Source organism: Orcinus orca, chromosome 7 (genome assembly GCF_937001465.1).
Source record: "Orcinus orca chromosome 7, mOrcOrc1.1, whole genome shotgun sequence".
Taxonomy (NCBI): domain Eukaryota; kingdom Metazoa; phylum Chordata; class Mammalia; order Artiodactyla; family Delphinidae; genus Orcinus; species Orcinus orca.
Window position 1 is genome coordinate 49,360,883 of NC_064565.1, and position 21,991 is coordinate 49,382,873.

At 40.1% G+C, this 21,991-nt stretch overlaps 1 protein-coding gene and 1 long non-coding RNA gene across 4 annotated transcripts in view; one reads left to right on the forward strand and one right to left on the reverse strand.

The window, feature by feature from the left end:
• PLA2R1 (phospholipase A2 receptor 1) overlaps nucleotides 1-21,991 on the reverse strand; it is a 117,484-nt gene that overhangs the window by 85,365 nt on the left and 10,128 nt on the right. For 2 of the 3 annotated variants that reach the window (XM_033421793.2, XM_033421792.2), the window contains exons 2-4: nucleotides 17,235-17,618; nucleotides 14,028-14,201; nucleotides 2,766-2,939 (exon numbers count right to left, since the gene is read on the reverse strand). In XM_033421793.2, coding sequence (XP_033277684.1) covers nucleotides 2,766-2,939; nucleotides 14,028-14,201; nucleotides 17,235-17,618 — 732 coding nt within the window. The remainder of the gene's footprint in view (nucleotides 1-2,765; nucleotides 2,940-14,027; nucleotides 14,202-17,234; nucleotides 17,619-21,991) is intronic. The other variant, XM_033421794.2, reaches the window with a different exon arrangement.
• On the forward strand, nucleotides 1,373-17,380 carry LOC117200117 (uncharacterized). The gene is made up of 3 exons (XR_004481537.2): nucleotides 1,373-2,374; nucleotides 5,215-5,463; nucleotides 17,245-17,380. It is a non-coding gene; the product is annotated as an uncharacterized LOC117200117 (long non-coding RNA).

Sequence of the window (21,991 nt, forward strand, 5' to 3'; positions counted from 1 at the left end):
TTATTCTGAGCCAGATGCAGGGGCCCTGCCTGAGACTGAGACCCTCACAGATAAGAGTGATAAATAGGGTGACTGTATGTCCCAGTTTGCCTGGAAAATTCATGGCTTATGCTGGTAGTTCCAGAATAAGAATTGATGGCAGAACCTTTTACTCTTCAAAGGGTCTCAGTCTGGATGATCGATTGTATGGTCACCAAGGTTGTAAAGATTAGTGCATTCACATCACAAGGCTGCAGCACCTTCTGTGATTGGGTATTTTGAAACAACAGTGGAAAGCTGGAAGAAGCTAAACCTTTAAGGAAAGAGAAAAAGGTGCTTTATAATTTTGAGATCCCTGGAATCACTGGACAGGAACAGCATTCATGGGCTCTGCCTTTCCAAGTTTCTGGGGCATAAACACAAGTCTCTTTCTAATGTCTGTTTGGTTAGTCCTTCCAATAGCACCATTTGATTAAATCATCTAACTGGTGTCATCATGACAGAAGGCAGAATGGAAGATGGATTGACAAGACGGAGAAATTTCCACATTTCATATCGGGGTAAGTGCCAAGTGCTGCTTTCAAGTAATCTACTTAAAATATTTAAGTATTAATTATTCTTACCTTAGAGTTATTTTGAATACCTTCTGTGTGACTCTTTTAACAGTACATATAAAAAAACCATTGTATAATTTCTAATCTGTGTTTAAAGGTACAAAAATAATCTATTTAGCTTTACAGGTAAATTGGCTCACAATTCTATACTAATAAATGCAAACTGAAATTCCTTTGGCTATTTCCTGGCATTTGTGGCAGTTTAGATAATTCCTTATACCATAGTTAATGTTCATCAGCGATTAACAAGAAACAGTAGACTATTTTCAACATTAAAAAATACCTTGGTCAGAACAAGCTTCTGTCTTAATGAATACTCTTCTGTTTTCCCAATCTAAACAATCCCCAAAATCTAATTATAAAATTGTGATATTTAAATCAAAGTCTCTGACATATCTTATTCCTTTAATCTTTATCCAAGTCTGATTAAGTCCAAACCCTCTTATTAAAGATCCCAGCAGTCAAAATAGATAACAATTGTAATTCATAAATGGTGCACAAAATTTTCTATAAATACCATTACAGGCTAATAATGATTTTGGAAATGGGCGTTTTCCTGCAATATGACTCACTCAGATCAGTTTCAGTGATAATTTCCCACTTTTGCAAGTCTGTGGGGAAAGGGGCAGACATATACTGTTCATGCATTTGTTACAATCCTTCTAGAAGTTATTAATGACTTTCAAAAGCCTTAAAATATGCTTCCTCTTCCACCCAGTGAATCCACTTCTACAAACTTAGAGAGAAATAATCAGGGATCTATGCACAAAGGTATGTGAGGGGTGGTTTTACGTAGCAACAAATAAGTAAATAAAAACAAAATAAAGAATTTTACCTACCTATCCCTATCTAATATTTGGAGATTAGCTAAATATATTATCTCTAACCTGTATCGCTATGTAACCATTAAAAGCTATGATATAGATCTATATTTATAGACACGGACAGATGTTCATTCTATGCAGGTAAATTATATAAGCATGTTACTAAACTGTGCGCATAGTTGCTGTTAAAGGTTTAACACATACTGAGTGTTTGATTTGTGTGCCAGGCACTTTTCTAAATTTTCACCTGTTCTATAATATGTAATTTTCACCACCAAAAAGTAGGTATTGTTATTATTTCCATTTGATAGAGGGGGGAAGTTGAGGCACAGAGAGGTTAAGTTACTTCTTTAGCACTGCTAGTAAGTGATGGAGGTGGGATTCAAACCCATGCAGGTGGCTCTTTGGCCCCTGTTCCTAACCTCTGTGCAACAACCGCCTCATCTTTTTATTCAATATCATTTTTCATAGATACTATGGATTATGCATGCATTTGTATGGGGTTTTTTTTTGCAGAAGAAACATGGTTATCTCTGGATTGTGGAACTATGAGAGTTTTTCCTTTGGTTTTCTTTCTGTATACTTGAACTTTTAAAATTATCCTAGAATAATTTTATTATTGTCATTCTAGAAGAAACATGTGTAATATAATTTGGAAAAAATGCATCAGAAACTTTTAATGAAAGTGACTAGTTTTGTGACACTTTCAAATGTTTCAGAAAGATTTTTAAATGCTGCATGTACACATCTACAAACACATTTAATCTATAAAAGAGAAGTAAAAATAGAGTTTAGGTGAGAGGTGAAACAGATCAGACCCAGCTCCTTAGCAGTCTTTTGACAGTTTATGTTATTACTTTACAGCATTAGTTAACATGTGTGTGCTTTTGCTTTTCCAATTAAATTTTAAGTTCTTTGGCATTCACTGGAAACCCTACTACACACAGTGACTGACAGGTAAGATTCTGCTTAATTAGTAAACAGCTTAATTATTTATAAATGGAAACGGAATGGCTAAGCTCCCCAGCAAAGCAGAAATTCGGACTTAAGTTTAGAAGTCTCCCTATGCACTTGTTGGAGCTGAAAATTCTCCTGGGTCCCTTGCTGTAGCCTCAACTTCTCTTTTCCAGGGGGGGAGAAAATAAGAGAGGCACAGCCAGGTGTCAAATGGAATGGCCCAGGGTTCAGGTTAAAATTCTGGGTGTGAGTTTGGGCCATGTTAATAACAGAAAAATATTTTCCAAGGGACCTTTTCTTTCCAGAAGGCATCTTGGCATACATGGACATAACTGTAAACACCAATCATTTTAATTGTACCGACATCAATGTGCATCATCCACCTACTTACTCCTTATGAAATTTTCTTCAGTCTCATCTGCAATACTTAATAAAGCACCTCCTTGCATCTGGCATGAAGAGTGTGCCTCGCTCCAGGAGAGGGAGGAAAGCAGGTTGAATTGGTAGCAAATGTGTGAATTGAGATCCTTCTCCCAGACAGCGTCACAACCCACCTCTGTAGATGCTGAAAACAAAATCCATTAAAACGTTATAATCTTATTTTATTTATATGGCGATATATTTCTAAGATGAATTTGAATGGCATGATTCCAACTTGCAACTCCTAAAACTTCTTCAGAGCCCTTATCTATTCTTGATTAGGTCTTTATGATGAAATCTGCATTGTTTTCCCGTAAACACTTTATGGTAAAACCTGTTCAAGATTGAAAGGAAGTTCAAGAAATTATCAATAAAGAAGCTCTGATCCTTTCTGGGAAAATGACATTAGCTATTTTTAAGAGAAGGAAATATAATTGGAGTATAGATATTTGTGAAAATAACATCTGAATTCTTTAAAGTCAGAACTTTATACTGAAAGCTGTGTGAACGGAAGTATTTATCTGAGATAGATGCAAATATTGTTTTAAAAAGCTTTTCCCTGCAAATACCAAAATGCTAGATGGAATAAAAGGGATACAGTAGAAACATGACTCTAAAATGAACAGAAGTTTTCAAATACACATTGAAAACAGGAACACTGATATTTAGTTTAAGAAAGTTCTTTCAGTCAAAAGGAGGAGAAGCAAAATCCACTTGCAAAACATTGGCCAAGGATTGTGTAGTTTGCTTAAAAGTAAATTTAATAAAATATGAGACGTGGCTCTGAAATCTGAAGTTTATTGAAATAACAGAAAATGAAGACCTACTTTGGGTGCTTTAAATCAAACCCTAAGGTGAACCTAAGCAGCCATAAAAATTACCTGAAGTCAAACTCAGCCGAAGAATTTCAGACAATGGGAACCACGCTACAGCATGAGTGTAACTGATGAGCAGACAATCTGCTAAAATCTAGAACAACTTTTCCCGAAGTGCAATCCACAGGGTATGACAACTTCAAGAGCTCTCCAAGAAGAGCTGGGACAGTGCATGTGTAGCCTCCTCCGGGGAATTCATAATATACAGCAGCATATTAAAGCCTCTGAGAAGTTCTCTAATAAAGAAGCAGCTTCATTTTAATTCAGTATACTTCAAACTTACTTGACAATGAAACCTTTTTGGTTTGTTTTCTTTTTTCCCACAATACTTAGTTAGATGGCTCCCTTGGGAATGTGGAAAGTTTGTTTTCCTATCTGGTTGCAGTGTGCCTTCCCCAGAACGGAGTTAGTTAAGGAGAAGTTATTATATAAATCTAAGGTCGTCTACAGAGTTTCCTGACTGACACGTGTATTTATAGAAGGATCCAAGATTGAAGGAGGATCTATCACCAAGAAGACAAGTCTATCACCAAGGAAAACTGTAGGAAGAGGAAGAAAAAGGGAGGAGGACATCTTCAGTAATCATCTTGCCCTGGTGGCTGAAATTTCCCCATTGAGTTTGAACCCTTAGAGACCATCTTCAGTTAAAAAGCTATGCCATCCATGAGATGGACGACACACTAAGCTTTATCAGACATCAGTTTAGCCCTGTTCATCCCGTGTGAGAGCTGAGGCCATGAAAGAGGAGTGTTTACAATTTCGGTGTGCACAAAAATCACTTAGCCAGCTTCTTAAAAAAACCACAGGTTCCTGGTTCTCAGTCTCAGAGATTTTGAATTGGAAGGTCGGGGTGGGATTCAGAAAGCTGACTTTCTAACGTATTACTGATTCTAATGCAAATGGTTCACAAAGCAAACACTGGGAAACCCTGGTTTGAAAGAAATCATTTGAAGCACTTCCCAAGGAGAGCAGGTATGAGTAGCCTTTGGCTACTAGAAGATAGTAGGATGTCAGAAGGGGAGATAGGAGAAGGATGTCAAAAGGAGAGATCTGGGTATAGGGTACCTACCTCTCATCTACTGCCTTGGGTAAAGATTTGATAATAAGTCCTAATTATAAACCTCCATGATAAGCCATGCCATGATAAGAAAAGGTTCGGAGGACACTTCAGTTGATCTCATTCCCATTTTTGCCAAGAGTTGGTCCTGCCCTTTCAACAGGACATGGATTAAGCTACGTAAAGCAGCCTTTTGCAGAAATCTTCCTGAATTCTATACATTAAACAGTTAAGATGAGAGGCTTACAGGTGATCCTGTCTGGGCTACAAATTACACTTCCCAGTTTTGTTAGATCTCCCCTGGCTTTGTGTTATGTGTGCCAGTTCTTAAGTTTAATCAAAAGGAAACCCCCAGTCAAATGTTTGCAAAAGGTGCCCATATTCTTCTAACAAGGCAGTCCATTTGTCATTAAAATTTAGTTGTAACTAAAATATAAGAATTTGTATTTCTATGCCGTCAGACACAAGTCCTCTCTTTGCTTCTCTAGATGGGCTGCGTGTCACTCCATGGATCCGATTTGAAGATTTCATGGTAACAAGTGGAATGAACGTGCCACCCTGGGCCTGGGCACTGTGATGTGTTCTTCTGATCTCCCTTCAGAACCGAAGGCCTAATTTTCCCAGCTGCCAGCAGACACCTCTCAACATGAAGCCTTCTTCAAGGATTGCTTTGGCGGAAGAGGCTCCTTGCCCAATACCACTCTCCCTTCCTAAGTGCAGTCTGCAAACCATGACTGGTCAGTGCAGGGCTATAAGACCCCTCCTCTCACCCCAACTAGGGGCAAATCCAGCCTGAGAACTCCTTGTGGGTCAGTGTGGGGAGTCACCAGCCCTGCATCACCGTCCTGTGCAATCCTGCTCTCTTCCCTTCGTTTCCGTGTGTATCGATCCTGAGACTCCTCCCCAGGAGGCCTCCTGCATGCTCATCTTGTCCTCGGAGACTGTTCCCCGGGAACTCCCTTGCCACAGGGTCCCGTCCTGGCCCGGGGCATTTGCGTGTATTTATTCTTAATCCTCTTGCTTATTCATAACTAACTTCTGCTTCTAAGCCACTGAAAATTGTAGGCTGGTACATTTACTTTTTCTTGAAAAATTCTAGTCTAAGGGATGCCATCAGATTGTTATATTTCTTTGCATCTTTGGTTGTCTTTATATCATCTCTTCTGTCGCTAAATTCTGAGCTCCTTGAAGGAAGCAGCTATGTCCTATATATCTTTTTATTTATTTATTTATTTTTATTTTTGGCTGCATTGGGTCTTCGTTTCTGTGCGAGGGCTTTCTCCAGTTGTGGCGAGCGGGGGCCACTCTGCATCGCGGTGCGTGGGCCTCTTACTATCGCGGCCTCTCTTGTTGTGGAGCACAGGCTCCAGACGCTCAGGCTCAGTAGTTGTGGCTCATGGGCCCAGTTGCTCCGCGGCATGTGGAATCTTCCCAGACCAGGGCTCGAACCCGTGTCCCCTGCATTGGCAGGCAGACTCTCAACCACTGCGCCACCAGGGAAGCCCATCCTATATATCTTTGCATCTCCTACTGTTTGAAGAAAGATTGCCAAAAATCTTTTGCATGATGGTGATTTTTTTCCCTTTCAAAATACACCTTTCTTCTAATGAACTGAAGTATATTCATGTCAACACCGATTTTATTATAGATTATGACTGAGATGCAGCCATTTCTCCTTCTCTATTAATATGGCTTTTTTGTCATCCCTAAGTATACAGCTTTGTCATTGTCCCAGGTGTATCTTTCCTGCCACTTTAAAAAATGGTTGAATTCTTTTAAAAAAAAGAACTCTTATACTATTGAAGCAACTCCAGGCTACAGAGTTACTATTTTTCTCTCTTTGGTCTTTCATACACTTAGCAAATAGTTATTGAATATCTGCTCCCTGAAAAGTGTTCTGTTGGTAAATCTCATGTAAAAGGGATACCAAACCAAGTCAGCACTTTCTGCTGTTCATCCCCAATGCCTTACATGCTCCTTGGTAGGCCTGATCACAGTTGAGATTAAATGACGCATTATGGGATTGCTTATTGATTGTCTGTTTTTCCTGATAAAATTAAGTATCAGGAGAGCAGGTACCATGTTCCAACTTTTTCATGTTATTTCCCAAGCTTACCACCAGAATTTAAAGGCAGTTAGGCAGAGGAGACTATGCTATCAAAGGAAGCTGAGAAGTGGTGGCCACAAAGGAAAGAGGAAAACTAGCAGGTGTGGGCCCCAGAAGCCCAAGGAAAGAGATGGTGTCAGTTTGTTACACGTTGTTGAATCTTTCAGTAAGATGAGGACTGAGTCCATTAGTGACTTTATGGAGCACGTTCCAACAGAGGGACCCAATCATCTGCCTGCTCCATGCCTGCACCCAACAGATGAGCACTGCCAAGAAAAGTCATCCGATGGATTCATTATCAACCACCCCCAATACTTCCTGGAAACATTACTGGTTTTCCCTAAAAAGCTTGCTCTCCCAGCAGCCACCGTGTTCATTTCACATCTTTCCTGTTGTCCAAACCTCTCACTCTTCCCCCTCTTCAGAGAAAGTCCACAGCCACTGGACTTGTTTCTCCTCATTTTCCCCATCACTTAATCCATCAACCTTCTTGGACCTGTACTATCCTCTCCTTCTTCCCTCCCATGGAGTTGTCTTTACATCCATAAAAGGTCAGTCTGTCCATCTTTGATCTGGACCCTATTTCCTTCTGCCTTCTGAGAGACCATATTTATTTCACCAATTGTTTCACTTTCCTGCATCGTCAACCTCTTTCTGTTAGATCCTTTCCAGAAGCATTCAAAGGTGTCCTAGCAGCTCTCATCCTTCAAAAACAAGAAACAAAAAAAATCCCTCCCTTGGCCTCCCCATCGCAGTCTCTACCTTTTCTCTACCCCCATTAATCACATATTTTTATACGTATGCTGTCTCCAATTTCTCATCTCTCATTTACTCTTTAAAAAAAACAATTTCACTGAGATATAATTAACATGCCATATAACTCACCCATTTAAAGTATATAGTTCAATGGTTTTTAGTATATTCAAAGCATTGTGCAACCATCACACAATCAAGTTTAGAACATTTTTGTGGGAACCCAATTCCCATTAGCAGTCACTTACCATTTTTCCCTCAGTCCTCACCCCTACCCCCAGCCCAAGGCAACCACTAAACTAGTGTCTGTCTCTATAGATTTGCTTATTCTGAACATTTCGTATAAGTGGAATTATACAGTGTGTGATCTTTTTGTGACTGGCTTCTTTCACTTAGCATAATGTTTCCAATGGTCATCCATGTTGTAGCATGTACCAGTACTTCATTTCTTTACATTGTCCAATAATATCCCATTAAATACTACTGGGTATACTACATGTTATTTATGCATTCATCAATAGGTAGACATTTGGGTTGTTTCTATTTTTTGGCTATTATAAATAACGTTGCTATAAGCATTTGTGTAAAGGTTTTTGTGTAGGTATATGTTTTCATTTCTCCTGGATATATACTTAGGAGTAGAATTAGGGGTCATATGGTAACCCAATGTTTGACCTTTTAAGGAACTGACAGACTGTTTTCCAAAGCAGCTGTATCCTTTTACAATCCTTTCAGCAGTGGATAAGAGTTCCAATTTCTCTATATCCTTGTCAGCATTTGTTATTGTCTGTCTCTTTGATTTTAGCCATGCTGTGGGATGTAAAGTGGTATCTCACTGCAGTTTTTGTTTGAATTTCCCTGATGGCTAATGATACTGAGCATCTTTTCATGTGGTTATTGGCTACTTGTAAATCTATTTTTGGAGAAATGTCTATTCAGACACTTTACCCATTTTTAAATTGGGATTTTTGTCTTTTTATTATTGAGTTATGAGTTCTTTATATATTCTAGATATAGGTCCCTTATTAGATATCTGATTTGCAAATTTTTTACCCCATTCCATGGGTTGTCTTTTCACTTTCTTGATTGTGTCCTTTGAAACACAAAAATTTTTGATTTTGATAAAGTTCAACTTATCTATTTTTTTCTTTTGTTGCTTGCATTTTGGTGTCATATCTAAGAATTCATTGCATTTTCAAGATCATGAAGATTTACCCCTATGTATTCTTGTAAGGGTTTTATAGTTTTATCTCTTCCATGTAAATTTTAAAAATCTATTTTGAGTTAATTTTTTTTATAAGGTGAGAGATAGGAGTTTAATTTTATTATTTTGAATGTGGAATCCAGTTTCCCTGCACCATTTTTTGAAAAGACTATTGTTTCCCCATGGAATTGTCTTGGCATCCTTGTCAAAAATCAGTTAATCATAAGTGTGGCCTCTCAGTTTTATTCCATTTTGACAGTATCACATTGTCTTGATTACAGTCACTTTGCATAAGTTTTGAAAATGAGAAGTATAAGTCCTCCAACTTTGTTCTTCCTTTTCATGATTATTTTGGCTCTTCTGGGTCCTTTGAATTTCCATGTGAATTTTAGGATGAGCCTGTCAATTTCTGCAAAGGAGTCAGCTAGGATTTTGATAAAGATTGCTGTAGTAGTGCCATCTTAGCAATATTAAGTCCTCTGATCACATGAACATGGAATGTCTTTCCATTTATTTAATTTTCTTTAACTTCTTTCAACAATATTTTGTAGTTTTTAGAGAGAAGTTTTTCATGTCTTTCGTTAAATTTTTCCTAAGGATTTTATCCTTTTGGATGTTACAATAAATGGATTTGTTTTCTGTCTGTCTCTTTTTTGATTTGTTTTCTTAATTTAATTTCTGGATTGTTCCTTGCTACAGTATTGAAGTACAATTGATTTTATATATTGATCTTGTATCCTGTGAATGAGTCTATTTGTTGTAGTAGTTTTTTAGTGGATTACTTAAAATTTTATGCATGCAGGATCATGTCATCTGCAAATAGAGATAGTTTTACAACCCCCTTTCCAATCTGGATGACTTAAATTTTCTTGCCTACTTGCCCAGGCTAGAACATCCAGTACAATGTTGAATAGAGGTGTTGAGAGTGGATAGTCTGTCTTATTCCTGATCTTATGGGGAAGCATCTAGTCTTCTACCATTAAGTATGCTGGCTGTGGGTTTTTCAGAGATGGCCTTTATCAGGTTGAGGACATTCTTTTCTGTTTTTAGTTTAGTTTTGTTTTTTTCATGAAAGGATGTAATGTTTTGTCAAATGTTTTTCTGCACCTATTGAGATAATTGTGTGTCCTTTCTCCTATTTATATAGGTATTAAATTAATTGATTTTCAGATTTTCAACCAATCTTACATTCTTGGGATAAGTTCCAGTTGGTCATGGTGTACAATTCTTTTTATATGTTGTTGGATTCTGTTTGCTAGTATTTTGTTGAGGATTTTTGCATGTATATTCATAAGAGATATTAGTCTATAGTTTTCTTTTCTTGTGATGTCTTTAGTTTCAGTACCATGGTAATACTGGCCTCATAAAATGAATTGGGAAGTGTTCCTTCCTTCCTCTTCTGTTTTTCCATTTACTCTTTAACCCACTCAATCTGGTAACTAGAGTATATATCTTGTCAAGGCCATCAATGACCTCCATGTTGCCAGATCCAGCAAACACTTAGTTTCAGACCTTGTCAAATCAGGCCCTTCAGCAGCATTCACTTGAATGTGAACTTCATTAGGGCAGGCACCATGACTTTCATCTTTCACATTTGTGGTTATAATCACAGCACCCAGCTGAGTGCTTGGTGCATAGCCGGTGTTCAGTACATATTTGTGGAAAAGAGTAAATGAATGGTTTGTGGAAGTGGAGGTCAGGCATACATCTTCATAGAAGCCAAGAAGAGACAGTGCTCTGAGGAATGAAAGCAAGGTGAGGCGGGGGAGACAATTCTTTTGAGAAGTCTGTCTATGCAGGGGATGAGAGATAGGTATTTTCAGGAGGCTGAAGTGGAGATGAAGGAGTTGTATTATTTTAAGATGTTATTTTAAGACGTGAGTAAGTTTAACTGCTAATGAGAAGGATCCATCATTCATCTATGTTAGAGTAGGAGTGTGCACTGGAATCACCTAGAAGGCTTGTTAAAACACAGATTGCTGGGGCTGCACTTCTAGAATGTCTGATATAGGTGTCTGGGATGTGGCTGGTAATTTGCATTTCTAGCAAGTTCTCAGAGAATGCTGATGCTGCTGGAACCACACTTTGAGAAACACTGAGATAGAAGTTGGAGAGGATTGGACGGGAGACTCCAGAGTCCAGATGGCGAGATTTGCCCTAGGTAGGAGGAGGAACACTATTGCACAGGAAGGAGAAAAAGGAGATGGGTGCAAACCCAGGTAGGCTTAAAGGCTTGGGAGCAGGAAGTTGTCAAAACTTCCCTTCTGATGGATCCTGTTCTCTTTGAGAGGTAGGGATTGAGGTCATCTCTTAAGAGTTGGGGAGGAGAATGTAGGGCAGGGTTAGAAGTCAGGGGAGAGTAGAGAGGTTTGTATGACCCTTGCTGGGAGTGAGAGAGCAGCATGACAAGAGACACGTAATAATACTGCTGACAAAGCCGAGGTTGGCGGTCATACATCAATATTGGTACCTATCTGCTCTGTTACATCATTCAAGTTACTGATAAAAATTGTATCAGGTGAATAAGGTTCCAGGGCAATCAGATCATCCCAGAGGTTGGTACCCTAAAAATATCTCAAACTAACTAAGCCTAACTCTCCAGCTGTGTAAGACACACAACCAGGACGGACATAGTATGACACAGAATTGCCTCTAAACAAACCCAGAAAGATTCTTCTGTATCATCCTTGTTCCTGAAGATCTATAGTGACAGATGTTTTATCATATCCCTCCCTGCTAGTGTGTTTTTGTATGTGTTTATTGGCACTAAATTTACATTGTGATCACTTACAATCGTTTTTTAAAAAGGGCATTATTCTACATTGAGATAATAAAAAATTTCTGTGTAAGGAAGATGAGATACAGAAGTATGAATCTTTGCTTTAATCTACTCACTCCTCTCTGTTCTGTCCACTCTTTGACCCCATGGAAAGAACTATCTGCTTGCTCAGATTCCAGTCTCCGGCACATCATTTTGACTTAAGTTGGCCACCAGGAACCAAAAGTAACAAGAAAGGAAGAAAACTGGAAATGTAATTTAGCACTGCACAAATAAACATGCTCTCTGGTGGTTGTGGTAAAGGTTAGGAGAGTTGGAATCTGGCAAGCTGTCAAGTGGAGGATGCTTCTGAACTGTAGGAAGCTGAACAAATAGATAGTCTAGGCACTGAAAAGCCCTGGGCACAACTAAACCCAGGCTTCCACCTGGGAAACCATAACTGGCTAAAGTGACAGAGCATGGTGACAGTGCCCTTCAAAGAATCTCAAGGAGAATAGTGTAGTTTAAAACAGTATTAGGGCCATGTGAAATACATGTTAATCTTATTAGTATTGGTTTCTTTACTTTTAATAATGCCATCTACTGGAGATAGAAATGGAAAGAGAAGATGATGTAAATAATGTGACATCTGACTCAAGAATCCGAGCAGTGTAGGGATTACATGCACATACACCTCCATACAGACATTCAGATTCAGATAGAGAAGGCTGATGATCTGACAGTCAATAAATGATGAAATACTTTCATGCTGGTTGGTGAAGAGCTGCTGTCCTGAGCTCCTCAAGTGCCCCTTGCTGCCTCAGCATCCCCTCACATTACAGCAGATACGGGGTTAATACCAGCAGTGGGCCTCTGGGACTCCTAACCTCCACATTAAGGTCTCCACTTGGACTGGCCAAGAGCTCATACTAGATTGGTTGCTAAATGTCTTGATATCACCCATGTATATAGATGTATGTTGCGTAGAACTACCTGCATATTATGAATTATCTGATGAAGAATTATCTGCCACAGGATCACCTGGGCCACTTGTCAAAAATGCAAACGCTCACTGCATCTCTGGGACTGGGCAAGGATATATGTTTTAAACTATCCCCCAGGTGATTCTAGAGCATCATGTCAAATATAGTCTGCATTTCCAGGCATGGAGCAAATCTGTCTGTCCTGTATTCCATCTAGAGGCCAAGTTCTTGGAAGAGAGGGTCCTAAGTCCTAACGCTATGCTTAGCTTAGTGCTGTTGACAGATAATAAAGACGTAGGATCATTGATTCAGAAGCACATGCTGAAAGGATAAATTAGGCCTGATGATGATATGATGATGATGATGGTAATCCTGGTGAGTACCAGGTACTATGATAAGTGGCTTAGATGCATCATCTAATTGTATCCTCTCAATAACCCGAATAGGTACTGTTATTATCTCCATTTTATAATGAGGAAGCTGAGACTCAGGATCTCATTGTTGGGAAGAAACAGGACTCCAACCTTCGTCTTTCCGATTTCAAAACCTACACTCTTTCTAATTCACTAAGCTGTACTGGCTCTTAGATTAGAAAACAATTCAACAGGCAATTTATAAATCAGATTCTTTGGAGTTAATCTCTTCAGTTTCTTTTTGTTTCCATTTCTTTGTGGCATTTTGTTAACTATGCAGAGGGAAGGTAGGCATGGAAGATGAAGAGATTGCAAAAGCTATATTCTCTGCCTTGCAGAAACCAAGGTGAAGGAAATTGAATACAGAAAGTAGAAGGTATATATAAATAACCCCCAATACTTAAGAACCACTGGCAACCTTTAAGCTAAATGAAAATACAATAAAATAATAAAGTGCTAACTGACAAAAAAAAAATTAGAACATTGCAGCTGTCATTGGACCTTGAAAATTGGGTTAAGTAGAGAAAAAGATTTTGAGGTTATAGCTAGAAATCGAGTAACAAGGAAAGGGAATCAAGACAAGAACTCATTGTCGAGTAATAACAAGGGCTACTGTGATTTTAAAAAGATCATCAAGGGCCAGCTGATGCCTGGACGTGACAATGGGCAAAGCAAGCAGTCAGGACATGGAGAAGTTAAGGCAGCTCATAAGAGGGAGTGGATTGGAAGGATAACTGAGCTTTATACACATTCAGGTTTGTTTTGAAGTATCCTTCCTGGAAGCTGGGATTAATGAGATCACAGAGTATTATAATATGATTCCGGTTAAAGCATCCTTATGTACTGAACTTAATGAGGAATGGCTAATTAACATCTTTCAAACTTAGGGAAAAAAAGGAATATACATCAGAATTGTCTTTTCAAGGCAAAAACAAACACAAAATCAAAGCCTGGATAAATGGAATCAAAGAGCTTATTCAGATTTTAGTAGATCAATCTCAGTGCTTTCCTTTAGATACAATAACTTTCTAATCATCCTTGATTCCTTCATGACATACGGAGAAGACTAGATTTTATTCTTACTGGGATCTGGGCAAAATCCCCACTTCTCATCTCTTTCGTATCGGCTGGTCGTGGCACACCACAGCAAGTTGTCTTCCCGCCCTTCCCGGGTACATTCATGATGCCACTGCCGGTTATACTGGAAGGGAAACATACACGGTGTCCCGTGGGCGTTCCCTTTGATTGTATACAAATCTAGGAGAAAGAAAAGGACAAAGTCAAATAAGTAGTATGTCAGCTTTATCTTTGGAAACTGTCATAAAGTGAATGCATTTTTTATTGACTGAAAATCTACACTGGGCAAGGCCCTCGCTTTACCACAGTGAACCCTCAGGACTTCAGTGTATAGTATATGGAAAAGTGCAAGGCTGAGTGCTGTGTTCAGGGGAAATGCTGATAAATGGTTTGTTTGTATGTTTATCTCCTTGTTTATTCACTATGGTGCACTGCTACAGTAGCATACATATTTGTGAATGGATGAGAAGAAAAAATTTATCTATTATTATTTTTATTTAACTATAGTTGATTTACAGTATTGTGTTAGTTTCAGGTATACAGCTTCAGATTCTTTTCCATTATTGGTTATTTCAAGATATTGTATGTAGTTGGAGATTTCACTTTAAAATATCTTCCAGTCCCCAAATACATCAGCCATCAGCATCTGAATCTCGAGGTTCATAGGCATTTATTAATTTATTCATTCAGCAGACATCTGTTGAGCATTTAATGTGTCCAGCACTGGGTATATGATGTAATAGTGAACAAATGAGTAAAAGTTGGCTTTCATATGGAGCTTCTCTTCTAGTGGGGAGAAAAAAAGAGAAGGCAAATATACAAGTAAACATGTAATTTCAGGTAGTGGTAAGTACCATGAAGAAAAACAAAATACTGTAAGAACAGAATGACTCTGTGTGTGTGTGTGTGTGTGTGTGTGTGTGTGTGTGTGTGTGTGTGAAGGGGTAGAGGCACTATTTTTGATAAGGTGGTCAGGGCAGGCCTCTCTGAATAAGAACTGGGGGAAGAGGTTTAAGTCTTTGGAAGAGAGTTCTTGGGGCATAAGGAGCAGCAAGTACCGGGGAGCACGAGGGACCTGCGACAAGAACTGTGAGGGGCGGACGGGGAAGCGCAGGGAGGCCCTGTGTGAGGCAGAACCAGGAAGGCACTGGAGTGTCAGCTCACAGAGGGCCGGTTCTGCCACATCATGGGCTTTGACCTTTACCCTGGAGGCGGTGGGAAGTCATCAGTGGGTTTTGAATGGGAAAGTCACATGATCCGATTTTTAAAGACTCACGGGGTGCACAGTGGCAAACAGAATGTACACAGAGAGAAGACAAAGTGGATGCCCGGCTGGAGGCCCCTGCAGTGGTCTAGGAGAAAGATGGCCCTGCTGAGTGGCCGGCTGGCTGCTCCCTCAGAGTATTTCAATGATCAGTCATCCTTGGCCTTAAGCAGAAAACAACAACTTTTCATAACTCAGCTGGGGCTTTCTATAGTGAGGGAGATCAGGGCCACCCTCAATTAAATCAGTAGGTCCTGGAGCGAAGGGGCTGGCTGTGGAGATTCCCACCCTCTCCCACAGCTGCGGGGGGGCGGGTATTGCCTGAGCTCACTCCACACCACCAGCCCTAGAGGCTGAGGCTGTTAGGAACTACTGGTATACCAGGACACATCCTCTTGTTTCCTTCCTCTGCCTTCTACTCAGTCTTCCTCTGCATGCATCGTGAGCGTGGGCATATGGCTAAAATGTTAACCTGGAACAACATGCCAAGTTCTTCCTTAGAACTGTAGATTATTCAGTGTGCTGGTATGCAGCACTTGCTTTATTGTAGTGAGTCCTGAGAATGGCTTGCCCTTGGCTGTCTCTCTTTACTCATTTCTCGCAGGTACGGGAGAAAGTCTTGCTTTAGATCTTGGTAGCTCCTTGCTCTGTTTTCTAGAATTCTTAGAAATAGAAGCTCTTAGTAAGCCATAATTCTACAGAGCACCACGAGGGCAGGGACCACACCTGTCTTGTTGGCCTTTGTAAATCAGATGCTCGGCACAGAAACAGTCAGTGTTCAATGGATGCGTGATGGACGGTGAATGGGTGGATGAATGAATGAAGAGAGCTACAAAACAAAACCTGACAAACAGGTTTGAGGTTTCAGAATTTCAGAACTAAGCTGCTTTCTTTCTCTGTTTAAAAATACCAAATATCACAGAACTATGGAAAATGAAAACACCTCCCCCTACCCGCCACCAAAACCGTGCTTTCCTACTCCCCGGCACACACCAAATAACCCCTGACAATAGTCTGCCTTTAAATGCCTTGTAACACAGGACTTCCCTGGCGGTCCAGTGGTTAAGACTTCGCCTTCCAATGCAGGGGGTGTGGGTTTGATCCCTGGTCGGGGAGCTAAGATTCCACAGGCCTCGGGGCCAAAAAACCAAAACATGAGACAGAAGCAATATTGTGACAAATTCAATAAAGACTTTAAAAATGGTCCATGTCAAAAATCTTTTAAAAAATAAATTAAATAAATAAATGCCTTGTAACATGACCACCACACGGATGCCAGCCAGGCCTTAGGAGGCACTGAGGTGCCCTGCAGACACACTCCACACATGGGACAAAGTTTCTACAATAAAAGAAATATTGACGGGAGAGGCTCTTATTTTCATCCTGAAAGTCTAACTTCAAAAAATCTTTTCCTTCTATTTTTATTTTCTTTCTCCCTCGTCCTCCTGTTCTTTCTCCTTTCCATTGATTCCCAAAGTTATTGAAGTGTTTTCTCCTCTAATACCTTTAAATTCGCAGTTCTGTTTCTTTAGCAGAATTTAGCAAGCCCATTCCAAGACTCCAGTGATCCTTTTTTTTTTTGGCGGTACGCGGGCCTCTCAATGTTGCGGCCTCTCCCGTTGCGGAGCACAGGCTCCGGATGCGCGCAGGCTCAGCGGCCATGGTTCACGGGCCCAGCCGCTCCACGGCATGTGGGATCTTCCCGGACCGGGGCACGAATCCGTGTCCCCCGCATCGGCAGGTGGACTCCCAACCACTGCGCCACCAGGGAAGCCCCCTCCAGTGATCCTTTTACAATAAGCGAGTAAGCAACTAAATTGTATTTAGCAGAAGTGCCTGGAGGTTCTAGGTGCTGTGCACCTCTTTCATATATTTTACAAATCTTTACTTATGGGCAAACTTGCTAAACATATCATTTCATGCGTACTTTGGTTGAAATTCTTTTTTACCTTTGTGCAGATATTCACAAATGCCTCCACCGCCTGACATATAGGAAACCCACTTATGAAGATATTTCCAGGAGGCCACAAGCGTGTTGTCGTGCTTCACCTGGACCATGTACTGGAGCGGGCCGGTGATCATCTTCCTGTTACAGCGCCACTTCAAGGAGATGTGGGTGGAATCACACTCATATATGCTCAGTGGCTGCTCTGGATTAGACACATTCAGGCCCAGGCAGCCGCTGCCTCCGATGTTAAAGAGGCGGTGGTTTGAAACCCACTTCCACAGCATGTACTTGTTGGGTGGTTTGCAACTCTCCAGGGTCAGTGTAGATTTGCCGGCTTGAATGCATTTCTCGAGGTTCTCACTTTGGATAATGAAGATCCCTTTATCTGAAACAGCAAAATAGAAGATATGGTATAGAATCTTCATATATAATTAACCAGTGTCGGGAGGATCCCAATGTGCATGTCTGAGCTGTGATATGTCACACTGACGGCTGTCGCAAACAGATCTGAAGTTGATGTGTGGGGTCCACCACAGGGGCTTGATTTGCACAAAACAAAGGAGTTTCTTGGGAAGCATACATGGACTTATTAGAGCTAATGGAAAACCTCTGGTCTAAGACAACATTGGCCCTCCAGTAACAAGGGATGTTTGTGAATCCACTCCGGAATGGTACTGATAGAAAAGGAGCTCGCCACAACTGAAGAGAGAGCGGGGACTGGTGATAATACTCAGCGCTGCAAGGGAGATACATTGGGTGCCCAGAGGCATGGTGACACTTTGGTTTTCTTCAGACACGTGCCTGAATGTTAGGAATATGGCAGCTGAATCAAGAGCCACTGAAAGGAAAATTTCCACCATCAGATTTCAGTAGAAAACCTAAAGGATAGAAGTCAAGGGCTGCTTTGCGTCTTGATATAAGACGCAATGCTGGTGAGAAAAAATGCTTCTCCACATTTGTTTTCTGTGCTGGGTCCATCAGGTGTGGAAGGATGGGGACATACGCTATGGGGATGGACTCTTCCTGGGAGCATTCTTGTTGGGCAACAGCAGACAGATGTCCAGGACACTAGGTGAGGCCCCCTCCCCTAGGTACATGAGAGGTTGCAAGAGCACTGTGACAGGATTGAAACCACACAGGCCACGTGGGAATGTGGAGGAAGGAGGCATTTTGTGATATACCCCTGAGCCTCTAATCTTTGGGAGTCAGAAGAAGAGATTTGGGTGAGTTTCCTTTGGAAAAGCTGGCAGGGCCCAGCCAGGACTTAGTGGTATCTACCTGCCCACTACCTGACTTTACCTCAAGTCGCTGGCCTGGAAGGCATCTATTACACAACAGTTATGAACATGTCCTCCCACAGGGTTTTTGAAGGTGGAAATCATGTCTGACTTCTTTTATCCAAGTTCAGAGTGTCCTGAGCACATCATGGAAGTTCAGTAAATGTTTGATGTTGATTAAACACGCCAGCAGCTGCTGCTGACTTAGGCTCATGGTTGCTGGGTTACTCAGCGCAGACTGTCTGGTCAGGTCCAAGAGCTCTTTTGTTCTCCTATTCACTAGGCTCTGCTCTCACATCTTACTTCCTGTCCATTCTTCAAAAATCTAAAGGGACATTATCAGGTTCCCTTAAAACGGCTGTGATTTAGGGCCATGCGTGTGCGGTGGCAGGGGCATAGTGGACACAGGCAGAGCCTTCTAGTGATTGGGAACACTGCAGAATGAGCGTCCTCGTGCACTGGAATGTTTCATTTTGGTAAAAGTTCTTTTTGTTCTTCTAAAGTTGCTCAGGCCAAGAAGAACTGATTTACAATAACCAAAATCGCTTAAGACACTGTTGAAAAAAGATTGTCAATGTATTAATGGAAGCTATACTTCATGTAATAATTGATAACCTTATTTATAACCCTATATTTGAGGAGTTGAAATAGTTGTCAGAAAATTGCTTTGATCACCATACATCAGAACAAAAGAGAAAGGAGTGGGGGCAGGGAGCAGAGAATGAACTGTTTTAGGGAGATTTCATTTAGATCAGGAAATTTGTTTTCCTAATGAAGCCCATGTCTGTGTAGTTATTAGTATAGTCATTCAAGATCAAATCTACCTCTCGCCAATGCAGTGTGGACTCTGATAATTATTAACCTTCTCTCCAGCTCTCCTATTCACCTTTTCATGCCTGGGTAGAATGTTAACCTTAATTTCTGTTGTAATCTACTAATAACTTTCTAGCTAGCCCAGAGTCCCATTAATTTTTCACTAAAGGATAATTATTTTACTATAATTGTTCTGTACTTTAGCTTCTATCTAATATATATGTTCAAATATATCCAGCTCTGCAACTCACTGGCTGTACCATAGCCCTCTGCGCCTCAGTTCCTACACCTAAGATAGGTGGGTAGACTACCTGGCTGGTGGGTTGAGAGCTCTGGAATCAGGCAGATCCACCACAGACCAGACTTGTAACTTTGGGCAAATTTCTCGATCTCTGTGAGCCTTGCCTTTCCTCTTTGAACTAGGAATATGTATGATACTCACCTCATAGGGATGTTAAGCGTATTCCATTAAATAACCCTTGCAAAGCACAACATGCACTACCATGGCACGGGAAGAACTCAGTAAATGTGAGTTGCTGTTATTATTGTCATTACCATCTTTCTGGCTTCCTGATTCTTAGTCTGCAGATCCAGCTGTAGGTCTGGTTGAACACCTGTAGAGTACTAATTTGAGCATACCCCCAAAGACTTGTAACATGAGCACAAAAGCTCATTTTTACTTTAGATTCTGCAGCACATAGTAGGTGTAGACTTTTTAGTTTTAAACAATCCAGAAATACCATGCTATCACCTTTCATGGAGGAAAAATATTCCTCAAATAACCAGGTGACAAAATTTTTGTCTCATTTGTTCAAATACCTGTGAGATTATGAATTGAGTCTTCATCTATTCATCTTCCACACTGTCAACCTGTAAAGTCTATGCTGCAGCTCTCTTACAAGAAAGACAGAAATGCTTGATGTTAACCAGCAGTGTATGGATGGGTAAATGAGTGGTCTGTAAGTAAATGGACATGGAAATTATAAATCACTAAAATTTGAGATGAATAAATAATGTTTTAAAATGTCCAAATTATTAAGTGTTAAGAGAAAAGGAGTGGTAGAATCAGAGCTTTTGTAGTTCTACCACTGGTCATAAAAACACCTTTCCAAAGCAGAAGATATTAGACAAACTTAATTCCCTGCTGCTCAGTTTTAGGGTGCTATCATATTTCTAAGCCCAGCTGCCTTTAGGATGTGTCTTTGGAAAAGTTCCTCAGAATGTATCATAAACAAGTAGCTCTGGCTTACCAATAACAATAAACATGCCATCACCAAAAGAATAATATGTCACACTAAGCTAAAAAACGGCCCAATCCCATTTTCCCATTAAGCTATAATAGAATCTGGTCCTAGCACCATTAATCTCCATAAATTCACTGAAGAGAAAACAACTGTTTTCAAAGAGACTATGAGGAAACCCAATATAGGTATCAATATTCAGATAATCATTATATGTGCCTATGAGTCATCTCTAACAAAAACATAAGATGAAAATAAGCCACCAATCTTTAGTGTCTGTAGACAGATTTCAAAAAGGATGAAGATCAAATGTGGGAGGAATCAAGATTGATTATATATGTCAAGGACATCAGTTCTGCTTGAACACTGATTAAGTGATTAATGAAGTACTGCCAGAATTACTAAATCTCTTTGCAGTAAAATGCTATTATACTTCCCTTAATAATTGTAAGTTTAGGAGGAGAAAAAGGATTGATTTACTAGAAGTAACTTATAAACTAATTTTCATCCTTAAAAAATCAAATAAAATCCATAGAAGGTAGGGGCGCTACTTTCTACTTCTGAGTTCCTTTCAAGACAAGATGATTTTAGATCCACCCTTTGGCCTCACAAGATCACATGTATTTCTAAGGAATGGAAGGAGAATTTCTTTATTCATTTATTTATTTATTCATTCATTGAACAAGCATTCACTGGTTGCTGACTATGTGGAAGGCACTGTGTAGGGTACCAGAGATAGAGGAATCATTTATCTAAATATCTGTTCTTTAAAACTATATCTATTCGTTCTGGAATCATGGGAAGTCTCCTAGTTAATGAAAAGAAGGGAGTTCCATCTGTTCCAAAGTAAACGTTGTAACTGCACTTAAAATAAGCCCTTAAGAACAAGGGATGAAAGATAAGAAAAAGAAAATAGACTAGAATTTAAAACACTTGACTGGATCTTCAAGTGATGTCATGTGTGAGGTGGACACGGCACCTCAGTGTCATCAGACCTTTCTAGGTGGAGAGAGTGTGTGTGTGTGTGTGTGTGTGTGTGTGTGTGTGTGTGCACGTACTGGCCCATTTTCCAGGGAGGAGACAGCAGAAGAGCACTGGAAGGAACATGGACACGGCACAGGAGACTACCTACCCATACACCCAGAACCATGAACTTCAGCGCTGGATGGGACTGTAAAGCTCATTGAACTGAATCATTCTTATACATTTCTTTTTCCAAATCCATTTTTTTCTTAGAAGTTTTGTATTGATATACTTAGTGAAAACCATATAGGTCTAACTCTATTTACATCCATTCATTTATAACCTAGAAAGCAGAAAATGAGCTGCTGTAGATTGTTGCCAAATAATTTGAAGTGGGAGACTTGAAATTTCAAACAAACATTAATTGAGTGCCTATTATGGTGGTGTGTTAGGAGCCCTGCAGA